At 40.6% G+C, this 26,538-nt stretch overlaps 1 protein-coding gene across 1 annotated transcript in view; it reads right to left on the bottom strand.

Annotated features, from left to right (window-relative positions):
• Positions 1-9,274: 9,274 nt before the first annotated feature.
• Positions 9,275-26,538, bottom strand: part of tspan15 (tetraspanin 15) — a 29,614-nt gene continuing 12,350 nt past the window's right edge. Inside the window, exons 4-8 of the mRNA XM_076737424.1 lie at positions 24,968-25,063; positions 17,373-17,489; positions 13,908-13,958; positions 13,309-13,425; positions 9,275-11,524 (exon numbers count right to left, since the gene is read on the bottom strand). Coding sequence (XP_076593539.1) covers positions 11,357-11,524; positions 13,309-13,425; positions 13,908-13,958; positions 17,373-17,489; positions 24,968-25,063 — 549 coding nt within the window. The 3' untranslated portion in view covers positions 9,275-11,356. The remainder of the gene's footprint in view (positions 11,525-13,308; positions 13,426-13,907; positions 13,959-17,372; positions 17,490-24,967; positions 25,064-26,538) is intronic.

Below are 26,538 nucleotides of genomic sequence, written 5' to 3'. Positions count from 1 at the left end.
ATGCACATCCCAGGATCAACTCTTGTACCTGAACACTGTCTCCCAACGATGACTTTGTCACTCATTAATGACAAAAAATGACCACAAAAATCATGAACAACAGGTTGCATTACAACGAATGCCTCTGTTGTATTTGTAAAAGTATCTTCTATCTATTTATTTATGTATCATAAACCATCACCACAAAAAGAAGGTTGCCTCTTTATTGCATAGATTGTTCTTCCTACAGTATATGTCACAGTAATGAATCAGAAATAACAGACTTTTTTTTTGTTTTTTGCAAAGCGTATTTCCAAATGTTCTCTTCTGTTTAAGTGTCCCAATAAGTCATGACATCTTAACAGTGAACCAGCATGCATAACACCAGGACAGCGAAATCAATGCCCAGTTTTAAGAAAAATCTTCAATAATAGAAGCAACGTCAGCACCAGTGTGTCCACTGTTGCACAAAATTGCTTGTTTGCACTGCAAACAGAGTTCCTGAATATCTTTATATCCTGGACGGAGTTTTCCAAAAGCTCTGTTAACAGTAACATAAAACTGTGCTTGTGTGTGGACGAAACATATGGAAAAAGCTGTATTTAAAAAGTATATGTGGATCTATGAACTAGGCAAAAGATGAAAAAAGGGAATTCACTATCATCAATTTTATTAATTACACCTGTGACAAAATGTTGCCTGTGAAAAGACCTACGGTGTATTAGAAGGTGTATGTAAAATTTACAATATACAAAGTCTAATATGAAGAACTGGCAGATGACTTTCATATCGCATCATGAGAAGAACAAATTAATTATTATAAGTCAATGAAGGAGCAGAAACAGGCTCAGTGCAGAGCAGCGTCAGGGGGCCATCCTGTGCATTGACACGTACGCAGCCATGTGGTAGAGGGTGCAGGCTGGGATGTGCAGGGGGTAGGAATTCATTAGAATTAATGAGGTGATGAGAATGTCATCACATATATGATTACAGACACACAGGAAGTACAAAGCATGGAGAGAAACAGTGCACACATACAGCACAACAGACCCACACAGGCATAATCAGACCCCCCAGCACACACCTCCTGCCTACGGTCAGATGCTGTATCATGTTCAGGCAGCACCCCGGTGGTTAGGCCAGGCAACATGTCAGATTCTCTCATTATAGTTACAACATTGCACTTTAATGTAAAGGTGTCCTTTCCATTAAGAAATGATTACCACTTTTATGCACAAGTTGTACGAATTTGAGCCAAACCACAAAATAACTGAGCTACAATGAACAATACTTCTGCAGCTGCTTGAATTGCAATACTGCCACTTGTAAAATGTCACGTTTTTACAAAATCACTTCAGAGAGGCTGCTTTGAGTTTCACCGATTTGCCCTCCCATTTGCTGTCACTGTGAATTCCCTCTGTTGTGGGGAGAACTTCAAGACTTCAAATTTTCAGATTCACCACCATCCAGGATTCATGAGCCTGAGGTATCCGAGAATGTCCTTAATTTATAGAAAAGCATAATAATTTCAAGAAATATAAAACATGAAATATAGCAAAGTCCCAACAAGTTGGAAAAGGGAAATGTGAATCATTTTTCAAGTATTTTTTCAAATTTCTCAAGTCAAAATCGTAACAGACTTTTCTATGAAGTGTGGTATTTCATGGCTGCTTCCCACCTAAGATGGACTTTATGTTATGTCAGTGAATGCCTCTGTCTCCTCAGTCCATGCTGCTCTGTGTGGTGCTTTCGTTAACTGGCTTTAGTGGAGCTTTCGGGTAAGTCCATGTCTTTGTTCTGACTGTTGCAGGTCACCTCTCCACCCTCTCTCCCCATATTTTCCATCACTCTTCACTGTTAACTTACTATTACAGAGCAAAAGCTTAATGAAAACACATTCACATTTCATGGACTGGGGGTGACTGCACAGCTCCACAAGAGGAGGTGGAAGGCCATCTGTGCAGGAGTTAGCAAAGGAGGGGATGGTGTTACTCAGTTCATTCATCAAGTCAACCCGGCCTTAAGCTTGAACTGGAGGCTCTCAGGTCACAAGTCAGCAGTTCTTCTTCACTTTCATTATTTCCAAACACTACAGCTTTGGTGCTTTAGGACGTATGAACTGTTGTTGTGTAGCATGAGCTTTATGATCGTTGCCATGCTTCTGACCTGGTAATCATTGGACTGTTTCACAGCTGTTTGGAAAACTGCTGTGTGATAACAACTCAGTGATAACATTTTAATGGAATTCTACACTGTGCAGTCCATGCAACCCATTCGACCATCACCCTCTCCTTCACCTCCCAGCAAAAATAAATCCACCTATAAAATCAGCTTCAAGCCAGTGAATCACACCTGAAACTCAGTACATGACACAAATCATAATGACACACAGCGACGTGACACACACTGCAGGCTGCACAGCAACATACAGCAGGAGGTTATTGGCTATTGCAAACAGTGTGAGGAGGTTTGAGACTTCAGAGCACGTTGCTGTCAATGCTTCAGGTTGTCATTAAAAAACTATGTATTCAATAGCTTCTGGAGCACAGAGAGAGGCTCGCTCAACTGGAAAATTTGAAATATATTGAATGAAAGTGGTCGTCACTTCATTTCAGAGTAATGGTCTGTGCAGACTGTTTTGCTATGACCTCAAAGACAACAATTTTGCCTTTGCAGTCATGGTGACACAATGTATCCCCATAAGTATATCACACCAGTGAGACGCTGTTAGAGAGATTTTGAGATCGACTTGTGAGTCTGGGGCAGAAATCACAGTGACAGCTGGAAGACACCCTAATAAAGAAGGATGTACAATGCACAGTAAGGCTTCACAAATCAAATGAACAAAATCAAAGACATTATAACAGATAGAGCAGACAGATGAGAGACATAGATGAAGTATTAAAAAGTTTGACTGACTTCCCACATTTGACTTCCCTTTTATTATTCTGTGTATTTATGTATTTTGAATATTGTTGTCACTGGAAATATGTGCAGAAGTAGCATGTCACACTTAGTATTATCAGTTTCATAGCTTTTTTTTTCATATGTAGTTTCCACAGTTATAATCTGCACTGCTAGCCTTCACCCCTCTGCCACCAGAGCTCCTTCTTTCCTTGTAGTACTTTTTGACATGAGGAGCTCTGCTGGTGAAGAATCTCATGAATTTAGCTAGAGGTGTTTGATGGGATTACCTAAAATATACTCTTTGATTTCAGAGTGATATCACAGTGTCCTGGGTTGGATCCTGGCCCGGGATATTATTATTATTATTATTATTATTATTATTATTATTATTATTATTAGTAGTAGTAGTAGTAGTAATGTGTGTGTGTATATCCGGGGTCAGATCCCAGGTCTGGATCCTGGCTCGAGTTGTTTTTATTATTATGATGATGATGATGATGATGATGTTGATGATGGTTATTATTATTATCATTATTAGTGTGTGTGTGTGTGTGTGTGTGTGTGTGTGTCTGGTCGGGTTCCGGGTCGGCCCCAGATACTGGCCTCCAGAAGAAAAACCACTGATAGACTTCAGCTTATTTTAAAACTCTGCAGCTCGACTATGAACCAGAACCAAGAGCAGAGAGCACATTAGTCTAGTTGTAGCTGCTCTGCACTGACTTCCTGTATCTGTTATTATCATTAGTGTATGTGTGTGTGTGTGTTTGACACGTACAGAGGCACAGGCAGATGCACCTGATTTTCAAAATAAAACTTCTTTCAGACTCTGATGATCAATAAAACATTTTTTGTTCGGTCTCTCTGTGCAGCCCAGTACCAAATGGCTGGTCTGTGGCCCGGTGGTTGGGGACTGCTGCTCTATATGACAGAAAAGTTAAAAAAAAAAAAAAAAATCTGGGTTATTTATAATCAGTGTCTGTTTCCTCTTCTATGTTCTGTTCATCATTTAGTTTCCCTAGCTGACCTTTTAATTTTCAAGCTCATTGGTTCACAGTCTTTTACAACTTGGAACTCAAACAGAGTAAATATAGTCTGTCACCTGGGGCCCAGTTTCATTCCAAAAAACACATTTTCATTTGGAGACCCAACAGAAAACCGCCTGAATCCAGAACTATAAACAACTCATTTTCAGTTTCACTTACCGCAGGACCATTTCAATTACTGAGGGTACATAAAAGCAGAGATGGTGTGCAAACATTAAAGATTGGCTAGACAAGCTTTGACCACACATTTACTCCCATAAGTAAAAGCTGCTCTTACGGTGGCAGGAAAAACATCCAAAATATAATTTGTCACATGCCATCTGGATGACGACATATTTGATTAGACCTGTATTGCGCTGTTGTTGCATTTCAGACCCAATCTATTCCTGTTGCTAGTTTATTGACTGTTTTCATCAGTGTGAAATGCCAGCATCAGATCAGGCTGATTACCAGACTAATAAATGAGTCTCACATAATATTGGCTGTCATTGTGTAGTCATTTGTGTTGATACATTCAAAAGTGTGTCGACGTGGCGAATAAATCTCTTATTTCTTCCCAGTCACAGTGAGAGGAGCAGTGCATGCAGGTGGAGTATACATTCACGGTCCACTTCATGTGTCCCTAATATACATGCATGTGCTGGAGCTGAACATTTGCTCCACTGCCAAGAGGCATGTAGAGAAACAAGTAGCATCATGAGCTAGTTTTAGTTCAACTGTGTGAGTCTGTGAAAGGCCATGTGGCTGAAAAATACATCTGTGCTCCTGCTGCCTTCCACACTAACGGGCTAAATGTCAGCATCAGACAAGACAGCAGGCTATTTACCAGACTAACAAATGACTAGCACCCTCCTACACATTATTGGACACAGCGCCACAGTCAGTGAGTGTGTGACACAGTGTGTGTGTGTGTGTGTGTACCTGCAAAGTGAGAGGAGAATATATTTGTGTAGGCAACATGATATTAACGTGCTCCTCAGTTGAATGCTCCAAGATTTCTGATTTCCTACAATTTCATAGTTAGAACGCACAAATCCACCAGTCTGAAGCAGGCTTTCTCCTAGTATCCTTGGATATATGTTGAACTAAGAAAAAAATCCCTTCCTGTCAGCTAAATTAATTAGAAAAAAGTCTATTGTTGTTTTATGTCCTCATTAGCTCTCTGATTGAACTTATCAGGCAAGAGCTAATAGTAAACAACCCATTATCTATGTTAGGTATTTTAAAGCAGCTCCGTGGAATTTAAATGCACTTGTTCACATTTAAGAAGGGGTGGGTTGTGTTGGTGGGCAGGCAGCCAAGTCCAGATGTACCTTTGGAAAAGTTTAGTTTAAATTCAGAAAGTTTACTTTGTGAAAGTGAAAGTTTGGTCACATAATGCTGCCAAGTTTTGTTTTGTGGTCCACATCAATAACAGCAGTGACTCAGTTATACCTCATATGACTAAACAAAGCATAAATAAAGATGTCTTACATTATTTGTCTTTTGCCTCAGGTTTGTTTTCCTTCATATTGATGAATTTGGGTGCATTAACATAGAATTTGTTATTTGTTTACTACTAAAATAAATTGCAAATGCATCATAAGTTTCTTTACACTGTTTATATTATTGCATCACATGATTTTCTTCTTTTTTAACATTTAATCAAAGCTTTTACGGTCATATTTTCTCTGCTTCACATTCACATCATATTGCAGTTACTGGGATGTGGCATTACTGAGCTATGTGCATTCATGCAACTATGAGTGTTTCACAGTAATGTATTGAAAACTACTGTGACCACTGGCTCGGATTTGAATTGAGCTTATTGGCATTGTCAACCTCAGCATGTTTTTAATTTAACAGTTTAGTAGCTGTGTCAGGACCATTAACTTCATACAAGCAGTCCATTAGTGGAGGTTGAACGGGCAGGAGGAGACAGCCTACTGTCTGTGTGTGTGCGTGTGTGTGTGTGTGTTTGCCAGCTTGGTGGGTTCAACTGTCCCTGGAAGAGTAGAAAACATAGCTTGTGTGACAGTGGTTTCTGTATGTTGTGTTAAAGCTTGACAGTGATGATAAATAACACTTCAAGAGATGGCCGGAAGCTGCGCACGCACGCACACGCACACGCACACGCACGCACGCACGCACGCACGCACGCACGCACAGTGAGATTAGTTTGTTTAAATATTCTTTTGCTGCTGATGTACTTTTTGCTTTTAGCACTTTTTGGTTAGATAATTGTTCAGTTTGAGAAAAGGTCTTAGCAAACAACATCAACTAGTAAACTCTACTAATAACAGACAAGCTTCTGCTGCCACTGGGACAATTTAAACTAAAAACTACATTTGTCTCAGGAAGGTGCTCAAGATAAGAGGCAATGCCAGTTCACGAGATGTCACCCCACTGAGTTATGGCGACAATTCAAATTCTTATCTGCAGTCTGTTGATTTTTATTTTATGCACCTCCCTGAGCTGGATGTAGTTTTATGGCAGCCTGATGTACGTACCTGGACTGAGATTTATGTTTCACCTGCTGGTCGTGGTCGTCAGCTAAACCGTAGTCGAAATGCTTTCAGTAAGAAAATATGTCTAGTGTTACCGAATGGGAAGATTACGGAGCCTTTCATAAACATGCTTGATGTTGTCTTTACTATCAGCAATCTCTCCTGGCTCCTGAAAACCTGCAGGAGAAAATATTTGGTAAGTCAGTGTCACTGAAAGGCTGTAATCTCCTACAAGACTATAAATGATAAACAAAGGCAACAAAAGAAACAGATATCAGGAAAAATCTAGATTAAAGCAGCGCTATACTGTGTGCTCCTGCCTGATGGAGCACAGGCCTCGCTCTCCTCCGCTCTCTGTACATCTGTCTGCTCATGTGGTTCAGTGTGAACAGCTGAAGAGGAGAAGTGAAAGTCAACGGACAGACAGATTGAGTGTGAGACAGGCAGAGGTGATCAACAGTCACACAGAGCAGCTCAAAGTTTCTCACAGCAAAGAGGAAGCGAAGGAAACAAACACTGGCAGTGAGGTCAGAGACGGTCCAAACCGTGGAGAAGACGACTCTGTCTGATCTCACATTTGTAGTTATGATCTCTCTCTCTCTCTCTCTCTCACACACACACACACACACACACACACACACACACACACACGCACACGGGAAACAGGAGGCAGATAACAGCTATCATACAGACAGTAAAATAATGTGCTACATTATCTTTCAGCACTGATGAAAGCAGATACTTCTTGGTAAGAACTGAAATATCTTACTGGTAAGTATTTGCTAACAGTAATACGTGTTGCTACAGAAGGAAGCAATGTTTGTTTAACATGCATCCTGGTTTTCCACTCCAACTAAGTGCTACTTCCCCTACTGGGTTATAATGATGCTTCATCCACAGATCTTAAAACCACAATAATAACAATACCAATAATAATAAATGTTATTTGCAAAGCACCTTTCGCACAAGAACTGTGAAGTGCTTTACAACACTAAGATTTCAAGCACCAACTGCTTCACATTAAAAAGACATAGAATGAACATAAAAACACCAACAAATGTAAAATAAGATGGAGAATAAAACCCAGTTGATAATAATAGCAAACACATGATGAAATAAGGAGGAAAATGGTGTGAATATAAGATGGAACCCACAGAGAAAATAAACCCTAAAATGAGATCATAACTGAAAGGAATGACAGACAAAACTACACGGAAAAACTAAGACCGGTCCAGTCTCTTAGGAATTACATCCATATTGGACGTTTCTACACCAATATCTGCTGCCAACATTAATGCCAATGCCCGAAGCAGCGAGCTCCATATATGTAGCAAGGAAAAGGGTGGGGGTGGTGGTGGATGAGTGTTTGGGATGTCACACTTTCCTGCAGGAGACAACAACTCGCCTCCTGTCACAGGCCTGCAACAAACACTTTTATTTTATTTTTTTGTAAACAAAAAAGCAAGAATGAAAACCAATGCTGGCAGCGGACTGAGAGAATTGTTGGCATTGAACTTAATCCAGAGTTTTGTAAAACTGTCCAGCACTTGTCAACCGCTGTGGGCTTGGAGCGCACGGTCCATCTTATTGTCATACGATCACACCATTTACTCGTGAATCTCGTGACTTCCGTGACAACATTTCCTGCACATGACACATAGTTGGTGTCATGTGCCAATTTTTTTTTTTTTACAGATCCGTTTGAACATTTTGCAAAGTGGCAACTCTCCAAGTGAACGTGCTCTCAGGGTGACAAATAGCAGCAATTTTTAAAACATGCTATATGCAATCCACAACAACAACAACAACAGCAGTGGGCTGACCTCGCTCAGAATGAGAGCTGGTGGGATAAAACCAAACAAGTTATTTTAAGATGTGCGTGGTTGAGGCAGAGCAACATGACCACTCCATCCAGACCATTCACAGCTTCCTCCTTCCTTGCTGGTAATGCAGGAAAGTCATTTTCTCCTCTGTGGTGGGGGTAGGAGTAAAATATTAATAGGTTTCAAGCAACAGGAAGTCCTCAAAACAGCAGGAGACATGGGGGTAAGAAGAAAAAAGAAAATACAAGAGGACACCAAATCGAGAGGGCTCACTGTGCTTTGCGACACTTTCTACACAAGCTAATGTAGCTCTAAGCCCTAATGTGTGAAGGAGTTGAAGAAGTTGGTTTAAGCAGGATCAAGTAATGCTGAGATGACACACAGATGACGCCTGTGTATGAGAAGCAAACGTTGTCGTGGTATGTTTCTAAAGGACTCAGGACAAGACTTATGGATGCACGATCCTGCCTTATATAAAACTTCTTCATTTGTTTTGCATTATTAAACCCCTCCAATGGTTACGTTTTCAATGTGAGCAACAATGACATTTTCCTCTGATTTAAACACGATTTCGATGACACTAATGTTGTTCACCGTTAAAGGTAAAGGTCATTCTTCATTTTCATATTTTTGAGGACTTTTTAAAAATTCATGAAGAAGGTTTGATTTGTGGCTCAATCTTTTTCTTTGATTAACTTGACTTCACTTTGAGATTTTTAGATATTATAGAGAAGAACTTGTAAAAATCCCTGTGGAAAAATCAGTTTCTTTTCCCTAATGTTTGTCTAACGTCTTCAAATCTGCAATCTGTTACAAATGCAACCTGTTAGATCTCATAACACAAGAATTTGAAAGTTGCTACTCTTTATTCATCTAATACACTTTGGGATTTCTATATTATATTGCATTTTTCCATCAACACTGTAATCATACTTGAACCTTTCACATATAAATTTGCATACATGAAAAATGTATACACTGTTAGTGACTCAGGGTGAAGCCTGCCCTAAAGAAGACACAGTGTGACGCTGTGTTTACCATCATTTATTGAACAGGCCCCCGACCCCCAGATGTCCCTTGACAGGAGGATCAACTCAGCCAACAGAAGGTAAACAACAGAACTCATCAAACAGCAGTAAATCATTTTATTTTCCACCCTCTACCAGGCAAAACTATCTGACCACATAGTTCTTTCAAAAACTGTGGTTTTGAGCACCTCAATGAGCTGAAGATGAAACTACATTACTAATATTCATTACAGACCTTTGGATAAACATCTGTATGTCATGTTAGACACCATTGGCACTTCACCTGTGATAGGAGAATATAGCGATGACAGTTGCATCATCCTTACAGTCAGCCTTTAGAAAACATTCAAGCATTAATGGACTTTGTGTCGTTTAAAGTATAAAAAATTACAAAACAGCCTATAAAATAAATAACATATACTTTTTTATCAGAGCTGAAGAAAATCAATTTGCTGAAAGAGTTTTCCAATTACCCCGGTAAGCTGGATGACCAGTGAGGCTGCTAAATGTGTGATGACTCGTTAATTAGCCAAGAAGGTTATTTTAGCTCATCCTCATTCGGTATGTCTGGCTTAACGAGGCAGACAAATGAAGTAACCCGAGTGGAAACGGTCTTTACTTCAAATCCATCACATCATAAAAACATAAACCTCGGCTTTTCTTCTCACCAGCAAGAAGCTGTTGTGTGTTACAGTATGTTGAATCTGACATGTTTACCGATATTTAGAGATGTCTCAAAAGGCCTGAAAGTCTCATTCTGTGACTGCAGCCACACCAGCACATATTTAATAAACCCTCAATCAATTAATTATATACACAGAACTTTCACCTTCAACTCGGCAGCCAACAGCCTCACAAGTTACAGTCAAGACTGAGCAGAGCTGAGACTTGAAAAGACACTTTTCTCATCAAGGCCAGCCAGAATCAATCCGGGTGATAGACAGCACGTTAATAATGTTAAAATCAAATGTATTCTATTTATCAGCCACCGGGACATGAGCTGAATGAAATTAGCCTGGATTATTCTACAGGATACCTGGCACTGGTACATGACCAGGCTAATGAGGATGAAGTCCTGGTAATCTCAAATTGACCGTTTGGTGCAAACAAGGCTAACATGTAAACCTTGGTGAGTCCTGTTTACTGATACTCTGATACTGATACCAGTTTTAGGGAGGAGGTCTGAGTGGAGAGACGAGGTAAGGGGCTTTGGCACTGGAGACTGGGGTTTGAATCCTGAGGTCTGTGTGTGCTGATGTTTGGGCAACAAAACACTTTGGTGAACGGTGTGGAAAAATTTAGGTGGAACACAGATTTTTAATTTAGTAGTACATAAATGTTATTTCTAGGAAAACGGGATTGCTATTCTTAACAATAACTCTGAGGTATCCTTATATTATTAGCATGTATCTTTTAAATGAAGGAAACTCTCTGACCCGACAGTGCTGGGCCCAGTAGGGCAAGCACGCACGCACGCACGCACGCACGCACGCACGCACGCACGCACGCACGCACGCACGCACACACGGTTCAAGGCTTTGATGCAGAAAATGCCTGTAATAAATCTGAGCATTACAGAAAACACTTCAGAGAGCACTTGTGGTCATAAGGGGATGTGCAGGGTACCGCAGAAAGCTTATACTGAGTAGTTTCGGCTCTATATACAAATAAGGCTTCCAGGTAACATAAATAATGTCTTAGCCTCCTATATCTTGCAGTTTTCTTGTTTTTGGAAACAGTAGTGATTCAGTGATGGGACCTGCTTCATCAGGGGTTGTATGGAGGAGTCAAGTGATGTTTTATTAGGTAGCAGAAGATAAAAAATGAACACAAATAAGAAAACGGTCAGTGCTGTAGTTTGCGGTTGTGTGATGTGACTAACACCATGTCATATCATTAAAAGTCGAAGAATCAGTGGTTGTATTGGTTTCTGTGGTTATCCCTGAGACTATCTGAGGCACAATACGGCTGGAGTGGAGTGAGTGTACGGTAAACTTGCAGTTCAAAGGCAGGCTCCCGCATTGGCTGCAGCCGTATCTGGATGGTCCCGACTGATTTAACCATCTGTGAGCGCTGGCTTTTTGGTTTCATCAGTCGATCTCTGGCATACACTTGAACCATTTTGCCACACGGCCTTGCCTCTTGGATTGTCTTTCGTTTGCATTTGAGTTGAGCAGTCCATCCATGTAGTGACCGTATTCACTGATGGCGTCTTCAACGCGAGTCATGTACAGCCAGCTCATGATCACACCGAAGAACTGGAGAGAGAGGGATTGAGAAGCTGAGTATAGGAAGGGAGGGAGGCCATCATGGGTGCTTCTCGTTTGTCTTAAATGTCTCTTATACAGTCTGCAGGTGTTAGCGTGCATGTACTGTCTACACAATGATAAGGTCACTACTGTCAGTGCAGCGGTTTAGTGATGGGAAGTGGGAACCTCTTATTTATCCTACTACAAAACTGTGGTGATGCTGCAGCCGTCAATCACTGAGCAACTTCTAATGAAAGTGTGTGTGGGCCCGATTGGAGACGTCCTCAAGGGATGGTCTCTTGTGTCCGCCTTGCTCCTCCAACCCGAAATAAAGGAACTGAGACGTTCTTCTAGATGGTGGACCAGATCGATTTCTTGGTCACGTGAAAAGCGTGGAGACAAGACAGACAAATGAGAAGCATCCCATGTTTGGATTGGACAGATGAAGGACAGCTTCTGCTCTCCTTTCCTGAACTCACAGCTCAGTGAAGTCCAACATGCTTATTAAAGTCTACCACAATCTACGTTCATAGCTGTCAGTGTGTGCCTGATTATTAATGTGTCATATGACTTCAAATGAGATGTAAGAGGGCAAATTCGAATGCAAGCTTTTAAGTCAGGTCCAACCCTCTAATGGTCTGGTGAAAAAGCTGGATATAAAGGGAAAGCAGCAGATGTATAATGTAAATGCATAATGTGCATATATATGTGGTTTCATAAGTGTCATGGAGCATTCATGTTTTTTAATGCTACAAAAACAGTCAGAGCAAATCTTGGACCAGAAAATGAACGTATCAAACATTCAGCAGTTTGATTTAAATGTAGAGCAAACCTCTATGAAATGGACCAACCAGCTCAGCATTTTGTGAAAATTGCGCTGCTTATTTTATCACTGCTGCTGCAGTGGTGTTGTCAGATGTACCTGATATGATGCAATTTACATTTTCTCCCACTTAGTCATTGGAGTTGCTTGCCTAAAGGCCTTAATTCAATGCGTGTCGGATGTTCACGGACGTCCTGAAATTAAAGCTGCACGTGTTGAATCCCTGCCAGCTATGAGCGTGCTGGCAAATATTGTCACAAGTACATGAGTTGAACTGTTAAAGTCACACACACAAACAACACCTCTACCATTTAAGTATTGTGAAAAATTCAGCTAAAGATAATATAAAATAATAAAAGTCAGATGTTATGAACAGATGTTGTAGGACATCTCAGTGCTTACACACTGCATCCCACTGTGGGGACCTCCATGTAAAGACAGAGTAAATCATTAAACGTTGAGGCTCTGACTTGGTTTAAGGTTTGGGTAAAAGTTGGGGTTAAGCATTAGTTATGGTTAAAGTTAAGACTAAGTCCCTTTAGTTAATTGTACTATTTAGAGAGTCATACACACACAAGTGTCCAGGTCATATGGGATAAGACACTATAGTGATGAGACACCAAAACAAACAATTAAACAAAGAAATAATACAGTTAGAGCGGGAAGCAGTTGTCAGATCTGATCATAATGTTTTACATCAAAAACAAAGACGCATTAGAAACATTTTACTGAAACGTGTAGTCCTTCATCAATAAGACTTTTAGCTTAATGCTGCTTCACATGAGGCTCCACACGGTCATTGTCTTTCATCAGACTGTATATTCATAATTTCAGGTTTCAACCAAACATCAACAAACTATCTGTCCTGACCATGAATACGACACGGCCTTCAGTGACAGTTTGTGTCAAGCTTGTGTTTTTATATACTATGTGTGTGTGTGTGTGTGTGTGTGTGTGTGTGTGTGTGTACCTGAGGCAGTAGGATCCCTAAAAGCAGCCCTGCCATAATCTTATAGTTGTCCATCAGCCAGATGAAGAAAGCATCAGTGCAGCCTCTGACATGGATGGTTTTGATTAAGTCCAAGCGCTACGAGACACAAAACGCCTGTTAACTTCAGTTTTCACGGTTAGTGGGTGTTGATTATGAAGTGATCTTACCAGTTTTTGTGAATTATCTAAGACCAGCAGCATGTCAGATATGAATGACAAATACACTGGTAGTTATGTATGCATCAAGTTTGCTTTTTACTTCTTTACTTCATGGTAAATTCCCACTGAATAGGCCAACATTTCAAAATGAACTTCTCATGTTTCACTTCCTAAAACAGTTTCAGCCACTCCTGGACATGTGTGGTCAGATCTCTACTCAGAGGTCAAAGCAGTAAGGGTGAGGACCACACAGCGCACATGACATCAAGTCACTGTGCCAAATACACAGAAATGTCTGAAACTGCCACTTTCAATTAGCAACGACTCACTTTCAAAGCAGCTGACATTAAGGTGGGGAGCTGCACTCAGACTCAAATGATATCAGTCTTTTCTTATTTCAGTCGGTCTTTGAGGTCTTACCTCTTTTTCCAACACCTTGTACCCACACATGGTATTGGCCACTTCATTAGGCTGGAGGGGAGAGAAACAGAGAGAATGAGATCAGGTTCACAGTTATGAACACTGAGCGAGAGGCAAACAGACGCCTGTGAACAGCTGTCATCAGTCAACAGCAGACACAAGCAGACAAGATTTCAGTCAAACTTTATCTGTTGAGAGGGAAACTGTACATAAACCACAGACAGACATCCAGGGAAATACTGTTCCCTGCTGAAAGCTCAAATGCAAGGGCACGGCCACAGGGGCATTGGCCCCAGGTGAAATTTGATTGGCCCTTGAAATGCACTTGTTCACCTCAGAGTGCTCATGTATATGAATGAAGAGACAGAATTCCAGGAAGGCAATCCCGCCCCAAGATGATGTACTGTTAGCTTGGTTTTGTGGTAGTTTCCAGTCATAAAAAGTGACCAGAATGCAGGAAATAAAATGTCTAAAACTCCTGGGGGAGGACCCCCAGACCTCCTGTGTAATTCCAGGCCCCACTGTACGTGTGGTCCCTATGTAGCCTCTGATTTAGAGAAATCAATGATCCATCCCTGACTGTAGGAAGTGTTTGTTGCCTTTGCATGAAGACTGAGTGAGTGTGTGAGTGTGAGTGTGAGTGTGTGTGTGTGTGTGTGTGTGTGTGTGTATGAAAAACCTGGATGTGGGCATGTGCCTCATGACTTTCACCTTGTAGTTTTCTATATTCAAATATATTCAAATAAGATACAAGAAACTGACAACCTCCTGTAGCCTTCTGACATAGGAGGAAGAGGAGGGGAGGAGGGATCACCCTTTTTTTTTTTTCATTGTACAAGTTTTATTTGCTATATTTTTCATTTTAGATTTCTATGCTCACAATTCTGCAATGCAGCCTTCTATCATTAACGGTATCATATCATGTGAGTGAAGAAGAAAATACAAGAATGACAAAAGGCAGGAATCAGTTGTACAGTTATGAGCTCGGCTGCAAGTGTTGTTGGTTGTTGTTGTCGCATTCATTTCAATGAAACAGATGGGTTAACGTCCTCTGCCCGAGAAGAAAATAAGATGCTCAATCAAGTCCACTTAACTGCTGTGTCATGTTAATAGAAACACACAAGAGTGGAATTACAAAGACTAATTATTTCAGTAATTCCGAAATTAGGAATAAGAAAATTGAACTTTTGAAGGACCATCTTTGACTGGTTCTTGGAGCAGATACTGACAGGCTGTGAGTCATTGATAATGTGCAATGCATGGATGGGAACCTAAATATGGACAGCATACGTTATCTAAATATGGATGAAATGACATGAGATCTTAAACACAATGTCAAGGAACCTTTCTTCTGAAGGTTTACCTGGTTGATAGACAAGAAAGACAGCTTTGATCTGTTCTGAAGCATCCCACCGTTCATCTAGGAAATGGCAAAATTACTTGTAACTGCATTATTTCCAATTTAATAATGTAATATGTTCTATATTATAATGTATTTCTTTTCACCAATGGCATGGTGTCTCTGACTTAGTCTCTACTTAGTACTTTCAAGGAAGAAGTATTATTGATAAATCTAATCTCTATGTTGTTGTTGTTTGTTAGACTGTTTCAACATTTGTCAATCAGGTCAAGCAAGACATGCGTTCGCTCAATATAAGAAATAACAACAAGCCAAACTGGGAATCAATTCATTATTATCTCAATATTTTACCATAACTTTACACTTAAAGGTTAAACATATTATTCTGGCTGCCTTTAGGCTGCTTAACAATGTTTCCTCATAGTGAACAGTAGTGAGCCTCTACTGCAAGAAGCCAACATGAACAGAGAAAATGTTGTACTGTATACAGGTTCTATATTATACTGTAACAGAGGAGCAGAAAGCAAACTTAGCTGAAACACCAGTGAACATAGGAACTGGGACAAAGGTTTGACATTGCTTGTTATCAATTAATAGGACAAAATACTTGACATTTTTGTCAATTAACCTCATTATCACAGGTGATAGGCAGTAATGCAAAGCTGTGCATGAATACAAAATGAATGAATTGTTAATAGCAACTCTGTGGCGAGAGAAGATGAAGGAGCAGTGGCTTCATGAGTCCAGCTGTGAGGCGGAGCTGGCCGGTTCATCAAACTGCTGTCTATCTGAATAAAGGGATTTAGTTTGTTCTCTCTTTCCTTGCAAACTCTGGGGAGTGTAGGTGTATAAATTAAAGGGAGCACATGTGCTGTTCTGTGTGGGAGAAAATTGCCTGTGAGTGTGTCTGGCACAGCGAAGGCTTGATCACCATCATAAGCGCGATGAGATGCATTTTAAACATAACTCCACGCTATTACAGCTATTACTATAATGACATACAAACTGAGCCCAGTGTTCAGGGCTCACTATAAATGTAGAGAGGTGGGACAGATGGAATGTTTACCTTATTCAAGCACTTCAGGTAATGGTGCAGATGCTAGTTAGCAGTTTTTTCAGACATAGTTAGCAGAGATCGAAACAGCATCCATTCAGTCAGCAGGTGGCTTCATGCATCCTGATGATTCCAGCGCTGAATCATCAGGATGCATGAAAACTTCATGTTACACTTTATTGTTAGAAGTGTACTGCATCAATTTAGCTTTGCACGCCTACGACATCATCAGACTTGTGATGGACAGTGAACAAAGGATCAAACATGATGCGGCAGAAACCACATATTGTCTTTTTTATTCCTGGGATAAAAAAATGCATGCATGCATTCTTCTTCATACAACTCAACCACTGACAGTTTGGTCGGAGGCTCGGGCACGTTATGCTAGCGGCTAATTAGCGTCAAGTCGCAAGAGTGGACTACAGATGTCTGGTTGAGCTCTTTCAAACTCCACATCCCTTCAGACCCAACAGAAACTGACTCAAGGGACATCACTGGAGGCAGTTTGTCAGACTGCGTGCCACAAAAGACTTTTTCCACATATGAGGTTCTAAAGGTTGTGCCTATGAAGCCTTTGAGCTCATGATGGCACTGATGCTCATTTGCCATTTTCTAGGTCAGTGCTCTTTGTTATATATATCTCATATATTTATATATAGATTTTCTGTCTCGACATCTGGGACCTTTATTGGGACCTGGCATTAGAAAAAACAGACATAATGACTGCAATACATATTTTTATGAGAAGAATAATGCCACAAGCTAACATGCAATAAAATTATGGCATTAACACTGACAGTATGCTACTGGCAGTAGTGATAAAACTGGTCTGGATAAAATACTTGAATCCAAGCTGTAATATAACAGTCATATTTGCTGCTATGTAATGCAGTAGCAATACTTCAGCAGCAGTAGTGCCAAACAGAGGCAGAAATGGTGGTGAAAATCCCTGATACAACAGGAAAACCATGAGAGAAAGCCAGGGCATGCTACTATACAACAGTTAGAGCAGGTAGATAATACCAACAGCAATGGTAATAATGATACCTACCTTAGTAGTGATGCAGCAGGTATAAGGGACACCGCAGGCCAGCGGACCAGGTGCTGAACAGTTGTGGTACATGTTGACCGACCAGTCTTTATACTCTTGACCTCCGCAACACTTAAACTGCCGGAGACGAGAAAGATGTCAGAGTAGAGACAAGTGCACAAATTGGAAGCAGAGCAAAAGACAAAGATTAAGAGAGTGAGGGAGGAGAAGAAAAGAATGTGATAAACAACATTTTTCTGTTGTGCTGGCATAAACCCAATGACGTTACAGGATGAAATGAGCCATAATTAACTAGGATTTGCATGTAATTATGAGTCTGTTTTATGTGTCTGCCTCTCTCTGCCAAAATCAGTGCACAGGTGGTGCTAGGGCTGGACAATATGGTTGAAATCAATATCATGATATTACAATGTAACACAAAGATACAATAACATGGTGTTTTTTCTGATAAGAATATATATATATGTCAATAAGGCAAATCAATCACAAACTTGTCATATGTCAAACAAGTGATTTAAAAACTCTTAAAGTAAACTGTAACTGGTCGTGGACATAATATCATCAGCACCTGAAAATATAACCCAATCCAGTAAGAACAACCCTGCAATGAACGCTTCCTTTGTGGCGGAAACCTAGTATTATTAGTCTTATCAATGTGGGAAAAATAACCACACAAAACTACCAAAGATCCAGTTTTCAGCAGTAGCTACCCAGATTACATGCATCTAGATCGAGACATTTGTAATTCAGGGGAACATAAAGCTCCACTTGTCCTCTCCCCATACACTCAGCCAGCACTTGAAAGCGGCAGCCTCACAGACTGAAGGGTTTTCTCCAGAATCAATAACACTTGCAGCCCAAAACAACAAACTGATACCAGCCAACCTCTTGTTATTGGTTCACAGGCACAAAGTAGGGTGACACCAACCAATTCTCTGCTACTGCCCTCTATTTCAGGCATTACTGGCAAACCCTGAAGAAAAGAAAATATCACTACTTCACAGGGAAAACAAATGAGCTTTGATGCGCTATCTGAAGGAAGTTAATTATTATTGGTTTTGTCTTAGAGCTTTTGAGTCACACTGACTAAATGCTGCTTCAAACAACTTCATCAATTTTATTAACTGAGTGTTTGTGGTCATGTTGTTTGAAGGCTGTCTAAGCGCCCACCCTGCTGGGCAGCCACAGTGATGCCAAATATTCATCAAAATATGGACTAAAAAATCTGACTCAAGGCAAACAATGTTAATAATAACAGATAATTTTCTCCAAGTTATCTAGACCTTGCTTTTCAATACTTTAAAAAACAGAAAGTCCTGCCTGAATCAATGACACTCAATGTAAATTGCACCAACACTGTAAGGCCTCCATTCAATAACTTCTATTTGATTCATACTGTCTCTGCGGCAGATTGCGGCTGCACAGCTCCTTCAGAGCTGGCACCCTGAGAGCCACATGATGAGCTCTGTTTTGTAGCCATTTACTGAGACGATACTCTATTGGCAGGGAGATAGTGAGTCTGAGAGACTCAATAAGAGAGAGAAAGAAAACAAACAGGACAAAGGGTCAGACACCAAGAGAGACAGTAAGAGACGACAGACGACGAAAAAGAGAAGATGAATAAATGAATAAATATGAGGCTGTTATTTGCAAGCCAATGTGATCAGTATGCTGACACGATGCCAGTGTGCCAGCAGTTTACTCCCTCTTGTCTCTGGTGTGACTCCATAGAGGGCAGTTTTTCCAGCCCAGGGTCAGGACCCAAACAAGGGTCAAGAATTTATGACGTGATTACTGTCTGCAGCTGCTTGGTAGAAGTCTAAAAACCAATATAACCTGTTTAGCAGGTGCAGCTGTACAGTGTAATGCAATTCAACAGTCCTGTAAATCATATCTTTGGTAAGATTGATATTGAGTTTAGTTCCTCATGAGACCAAATCAAAAGACTAGTCTCTCGAAACACTAGTGAGACTGCAGGAGAGGAGGGGAGTCCCTGCATCCTCTCAGGCTATGCAGACTCTCAGTCAGTCACTTTCAGACTGATGACTGGATGACTCATGTTACTATAAAATACAACAATAATCAAATGAAATGACCACATTTTCATGCTTTTTCTTTCATTCCTTCAGCCGCCACAGTGACTGATGACCAGCTGTCAGCTGGCTGACCGAGGGACTAACTGGGTGGCTAATTGGCTAGCTGAATGCTCAACGTGTGGGTAGCGAGACAGAAGTCAGTCCATCATGTGCTCCCTGCCTTCATTATTACATGGCATCCATGAAGCATTGTCACGTTGTGACAGATCTTTCATGTGTGATTAGAGGTTGATATTTATAAAAGGGTATTTAAAAACTGGGCCACTTGCAACGCCACATAGTCACATTTAGAAGCTGTGATTAAAGGATGTGACAGGATATTTGACTCCTTCCTTCTCAGTCTCTGATTTCTGCACTCTTCCGAAATCAAGCTTCCAACCTGATGCACTTCTTTCCTACATGAAGACCCACTAAAAAAATAAACTGAGGCCACAAAACAAACTGAAGCAAAGTGTTTATATTGAAGCTGCAGTGTTTGAATTGAAAAGGGCAGATTTTATACAATCTGACCTTAACTTACCAGTATTACCAGTTTGCTCTCACACACTGGAGTCCGTCACTGATCAGCACACCCTTTATTAAGCCATTTACCTTCACACCTGACCACATCTGCCATGATTACAACTAAATGAACAGTAATAATGGCCAGGCTGGGTTGTTTTCTTTGCTGATCAGTTATGGGGTTTCAATAATCAAGCCCAGACAAAGTCTGCAAACTGTCATCTTCTCTTCTCAGTAAACACTGCTTCACGTGCACAGGTCTTAACTTTGCTGCTTCAACTTTCAAATACACATTTGTGAGTCATTTGTAGGGGCCTCCCTGTGAAGCTTTAAGCAACATGTGTGCCTATAATAACACTGCCATCAGGCCAACTCAGGTTGTGTTTTTTGGAGACTTCTTAAAACCATTATCCATTATCCTGGCAAATGTCATGTCCCTCTCATGCGCTACCCCAAAGCAATTAGACAACAGAAGAGAAAGTGGCAGAAAACAAAAGGGTCTCAACCGTACAAATATTTGTTGTCACTGCAACATTAGTTGATAAATTGAGGAGGGAAACTGCACGGGTAATTGCAGGTTCTGGTTCCAAATACCTTTTAAGAGCAGGCTGTGGTATTTTATAGCACAGAGCGTGTTTTGAGAATCCGAGACGATTAAAATGTCAATGTTTGGCAAAAGATAGATTCACTTCAAAAGGTTTTTCTAATAGTCTAGATGCAAGGGCCAAAAACAGCAGTCACTCAAGTAAGCTGCGACTGTCATGAGTGGTGCTGGTATATTTAAAAAAAGAGCCATTTGGCGGACAATGTTTCCCTCAGCAGAAAATACATGAAGTGCTCTATTTCTCCATCCATCTCAACGCATTCCATCTATTCCTGCAAACATTCCTTCCCACAGATTAATTCCTCCCCCTTAGTTTCATCTTCCTCTCCCATACCCATTTCCGTTATGGTTCCCCTGACAGCCGCTGTGGCTCACATATTCCCTGTTTTATTCCTTACACAAATGAAGAGTTCAGCATGTGAAACCCTCTCTGTGCACTAGAACAAGCAAAGGTGATGCATTCAATGACTTTGTATTTTTTGGTGATATATGCTGACATTTATGCATATCTACAGCACCTTGCAGATACCTTAAGTAAAAATCTTTCCTTGTGCATTGTGCCTTGGAAGCACTGTTAACACACAATACCCCATGCATTTAAATAATGTCTGGTCTGTGTGCTGATGGATGATATGGCCAGATGCAGATGTGCAGTTGAAACTAGTTAAACACATCTTCTCAAGGACTACATCAAGTAAGAAAAAAAGGTACGTTTCTTTTCACTTGAAACTAGTAAAGTAGAAACATCATAAAATGAATCTCCCCTATGTTTGTTTTATGCTGTGTGAAGCCCTTAACGCTGGTCAGCTCACATACAGCTTTTTTCCTTAAATCTCCAAGTGTTATTATAGATGCTCTATTGCAAAATCAATCTTCTATTTTGAAAAGGCCACAATGGGGGAAAAAAAAAACAAAAAAAGCATGATCGGTGCGTCATCTAACGGTGGTGCACCGCTAGAGGATAATGGCCTATAATTTCAGCAAAATCAAGCTCTTGTCAAGAGAAGGGGGCAGCAATGGAGGAGTAATGCAACCTGACCAAACAATTTATTGTACCACCTGAATGATGGCAAATTCCCACCAATATGAAGCCTGCCTCCTACCTGATGGCTGATAACACACTACACAGATCAAGCTGATCAATCAGGGCTTCTGTAGGTGTAATAGATGGAGCCAGCCAGGTGTCGATAACAGACAAGCTGAGTGACTAATAAGTTTTTCTGAGAGGGCAACATTGACCCATCCATTGTAAATAGTCACCACTCTGATCATTTTGTTAGTGTTTATTATGTTGGTGTTACAGATGACATTATATTACTCCACTAGAACATCGTACTCGGTAGAGTGCAGATCTCTGTCAGGTTTACAGTCAAGATGACAGCGAAGGTAACAAAAGCAGGCATTAATTCATCTGTCAATGTGCATCATAACATATCGGGTAAGGAAGTGGCCATTTGAGGAACTGCAGTTTTGCACACTTTTCTGACCTGCACACTGACTGCAGTTCAATCAGTTTCATGTCATCATGCAGCGGTTTTGTAACTGCACCAGGAATAAGATCCAGATGTGTGAAGTTACCTTTAGTCATTCTGCTCTCTCATTCTGCTCTCAAACGAACAAACTGCACGTCAACGACATTCAAAAACCTCCCTCCTTCCACAGAACTTGATTTGTTACTGAGTGTGTGAAGGGTTTATTAATGTCCTTTGCCGTTTTTGTTTGCTGTTATTGCATTTTCTCGTCTATTATTTATCATATTTTCACATACACGCGCTGTTTGTTGCTGTACGCAATTTTAACGTCAAGCACATTGGCTTCCTTCTAATAGACTGTGCTATGTAAATACAAATGCTTTGCCTCGCTTGCCTAAATGCCACCAATGCCTGCTGTGATGAATCTGAAATGAACTTATAAATATGCATGACCACTTTTGTGTCAAGCAACCACACAGCGCTGAGGAAATGCAGTCACCGTCTGTCCAAATGACTGACTGGCTTTGTTGTTCGCACTGCTGTAAGACTTTTTGATATAAACCACAAAATCCTGATGCAATGCCTGTGACAACACTGAACTTGTATAAACAAAAAAATAGTCTGAACTATTTGTGCTGCGCGGTGTTTATGTGGAATTTCCTCTGATGAGTTCTTGCAATAAGACACTGCAGTAGTCAACATTATGATAATTTTTGGATTAACTACGCAATGTAAGTCTGAGCAAAGAAAGGCTCACTGTCTTTCCCAGTGCTGAAGACACAGGCTCTGGTGGAATCATTGTCACATTTCCATCAGTATACTGCGGTGCAGCGGATAGAAAGGTCAGCTTCAAATTAACATAATACAGGATATGATATGACCTGCCACTAATGCAGTGATTTATATTGGGGCCCCAGGAGGACATATTTCTAATTCTCTGTTGCTGCACACCTGATACAATTTAGGGCTACGTCTGGAACAAAAAGCTTACAGGTGGGCTGTAAAAAGAGAGCTCCAGAGAGAAGCTGAACAAACTTCTGTGACTGTGACCGTTCACAATGCTAACCGGGTGAGGATGAAGGTCCGGTACACCTGCCGCAGGTAATCTTCAACAGTCAGATATGTCATTTGATACGTCATCTGCACTCGACCTATTTAGTCGTTTAGGCATGAGGACAACCACACCAACCAACGCACAACCACAACTCCCATGTGGTCATCAACCCACACACAACAAAAGTTTCCATGTTACTCATTTACTCAACAGAAACACATGACATTGGCTCATTCAGGCCATTGTCCTCACAAATGGAGACACAGTAAATCCTATAAGCCTATTTACGTGTTGAAACAGCATAAGTCCCCACAAATGTTTTCTGATTGGTTTTCATCCTCCTCCAGGAAAACACTCAAATCTCTCCTATAGCAGGAAGCTTGAGCTAACCAGCAGCTTTAATGACAGGGAAAATATACTGTAAAAGAAGCTTCATGCTGCTGCTGGTGCCAAATGGCTTGTTATCATTGCTGAAGCACTGTTTGTTGTTATCAGAGCAAGCAGATCGGAGACCCAGCAAGCTAACGTCTTCAGAAAATCACACGACAAGATAAATATTAAAAATCTGCTGATAAAGCAAGCTGGCCTTCGTTTGTTTGCAGTGATAATGAAGTAGAAATGCTTCTGAAAGTAATAATAGAAATCTGTCAAAGCTGTTGAGAAAGTCGACTGGATGGCATGACAACATTAATGTGATAAAGTCATTTTTTGGCCTCAACTTGAAGTGCACCAGCATCAGTTTTTGATATCTCTCAAGCAACAACAACTATTCCTGGCAGCCTTGCATCAACTGACACTGACGCGAAAGTCTATTGATCAACTAACACATTCACTTGGCCTCTTGTGGGGCAGTGAGAAAACCAAGCTGTGAACACACCATGGCCTATCACCACCTTATATGGAGAACTTGTTAGTTTACCCTGTCAACAGCCGATCCAGAGCAACATTAGCATCATCACTCAATTGGAGTGATACTTTTAGCTCTATTTTGGTCTCCACCTACTCCTGAGGGAAATATCTGGCTCTTTAGATGTCAAATGCTCCACTGTGTTCACCAGCCTGTTGCTAACTGCGTCTGTCTGCTGAGCGGATACTACACAGTGGAGGGTTCAGAGCTTTTTTGCTGAAAATGACGCTATGAGTGAGGTGAGAGCGAACCAAAACGTCAGCTGATCAATGAGCTGACTCTTTATAAAACTTCGGGGAAATATGCCTGGTAAGTCTGCTAAATGTGTGGAATCTCAGACTTTTAGATTCAAGTATTTAAAGGTTGTCCTGTTCCATGGTGAACTGAGGCAGGTGCTACAGCATTCATTTGCTACACCATCAAATTACCTCCCACACAACCGGACAAGAAACTGATTTTGGGCCTTTAAGCACCCAAAATATCATTAAACCAAGCCACAATCCTGTTCCACTGATGCTGGTGATGGTCACTGCACACTTTTTAATTAGTGTATGGCATGCTGCCTGTTGACTGACAGATCATTTGTCTTGTCTCTCCTGTTAATCAGTCGACTTTGTTGCAGGCTGCCTCTTAATTTCAATGTGTGACCCGTCTGCTGCCCCCAGATACGACATCCCCATGTACTTGATGAAAGTTGGTGATGAGATCTTCAGCTTCAGGCTGTGTGGCAGCATGATGTATTCTGGGAGCAGGTGCACAGCGATGGCTCTGCGCAGTTTTCTGATTATTTTGGATGCAACTTGCTGTGATCATCCAAATTCACCAACAGTGCCGTTTCCCCCCAACATATCCTGACTCAGCCTCTTGATACTAAACACGGTTTGTCACATATTTGAAAAGCTAATATACACCTTTCAATCCTTTTATCTGTTCAGAGGAATGTTCAGCAGCATAATCTCACCTTCTTCTGTACAAAGTCCATGATGTTTTTGAAGTCCAAGTCATCATAGTAGTTCACTATGCCTCTCCGGATGTTCTTGTTCAGCAAATCCACCGTCTGTAAGAGGAAGAAAACAAATGTGTGTTAAATGGGACTGAGGAGGTCATGTTGACATAGCTGATCTACAATCGATGTGTCAGACCAGCAGCTCTGGAGAGGAAATGTGCCGATTAGTCAAGGTGACTGATCCACTGGACTGGAATATTAAAACATAACAGTTTGACAGCTCACATCTGTCAGTCACAATCTGGTGCAGCAGGGTCATATTAGGTCAACGTATCAGTCGATCCACAGCAAGAGAACAAGTATTTGCAACTTGGCACTCAAATAAGTACATTCATGCAGAGCTTTTCATTAAATGTTTTCACTTACTCCACTCATTTCACTTCAGTCCACTCTGTGGTACATTAGCATCATTTATACCTCATTGGAAATGGGGACAACATAGTATCGAGCTTTTTACCTGATTCAGCGCTGTCGATTCACTGTCATTTCACTCTTTTAACCACGGATAATGAATGGATACTGCTCCCCTCATGGGAATCAAATAGATTAAAAGGGGCTGAGCCTTTGACTGAATTTCTTTTCTTCCTGTTCTGAAGGTATCAGGTTTTCAGACTGAATCTACAGAGGCAAGGCTGCCATGTTTAAACCACATTACAATGAGCAGATTTACACACTTGCAGTGAGTCAACTGAGGCATGTCCCTTTGAGACTTGGACCATTATTGAAGAATTCACTATAAGCTGATATGGCATTATAAGCCTAAACATCGTGTTTATGGAAAGGAGACCCTGAAAATAAAAATCCATCTTGATAAAAATCTGCTCATGCAGGCAAGTAATCTTATCAGAGTGAGCACATTTCCTCATGCACTGCTATGTTTTTATAATCTCAATGTAAATGAGATGACAGTCAAATAAAGATATGACATATTAGCAGCTGGGTCTCTGCTACATTTTAAATAAAACTTTCATTAACACACTGAAATGTGCGATCACAATGTGGATAATTGAGCTTTCTTTTAACACACAGACATAAACATTAACATACATCACGTGATATTATTGAAAAAGTAATTCCAAGACAGGCCATTATGTTTAATGTAAGAGTCATGGAAATGAGATGATTGAAAGCATTGAAAAGAGGTGAAAAGACTGATACTGATAGGCTTTTCCCCACAGAGCCACATTAAGATATTCATTAATGAAAACTGATGGAATGAAGATCTCAGTGGCAGACGGTCATAATCACATCAATTTGGCACCATAATCAGAAATCATCAGTTCACAAGTGTCTATAACTCCCTCACTTCTAAAGGTGTGATTTCCTTCTGTTTAATGACCCAATAAATTTACTTTGTGACTTCAGTAACATGAATTGAATGTATTTCCTAAAATGTTGATTTTACATACAGTTCACAAAAAGTCTTCACCTGACAGAAATAATAGAGTTTAATGCCTCGCACATCAGCAGTTTTAACATTCATGTAAAAAAAGACAAACACACTTTCTATTCTAGTTTGTTTTTAA

This window comes from Chaetodon auriga, chromosome 1 (assembly GCF_051107435.1).
Source record: "Chaetodon auriga isolate fChaAug3 chromosome 1, fChaAug3.hap1, whole genome shotgun sequence".
Classification (NCBI taxonomy): Eukaryota; Metazoa; Chordata; class Actinopteri; order Chaetodontiformes; family Chaetodontidae; genus Chaetodon; species Chaetodon auriga.
This window is presented reverse-complemented; position numbering and strand designations above follow the sequence as displayed.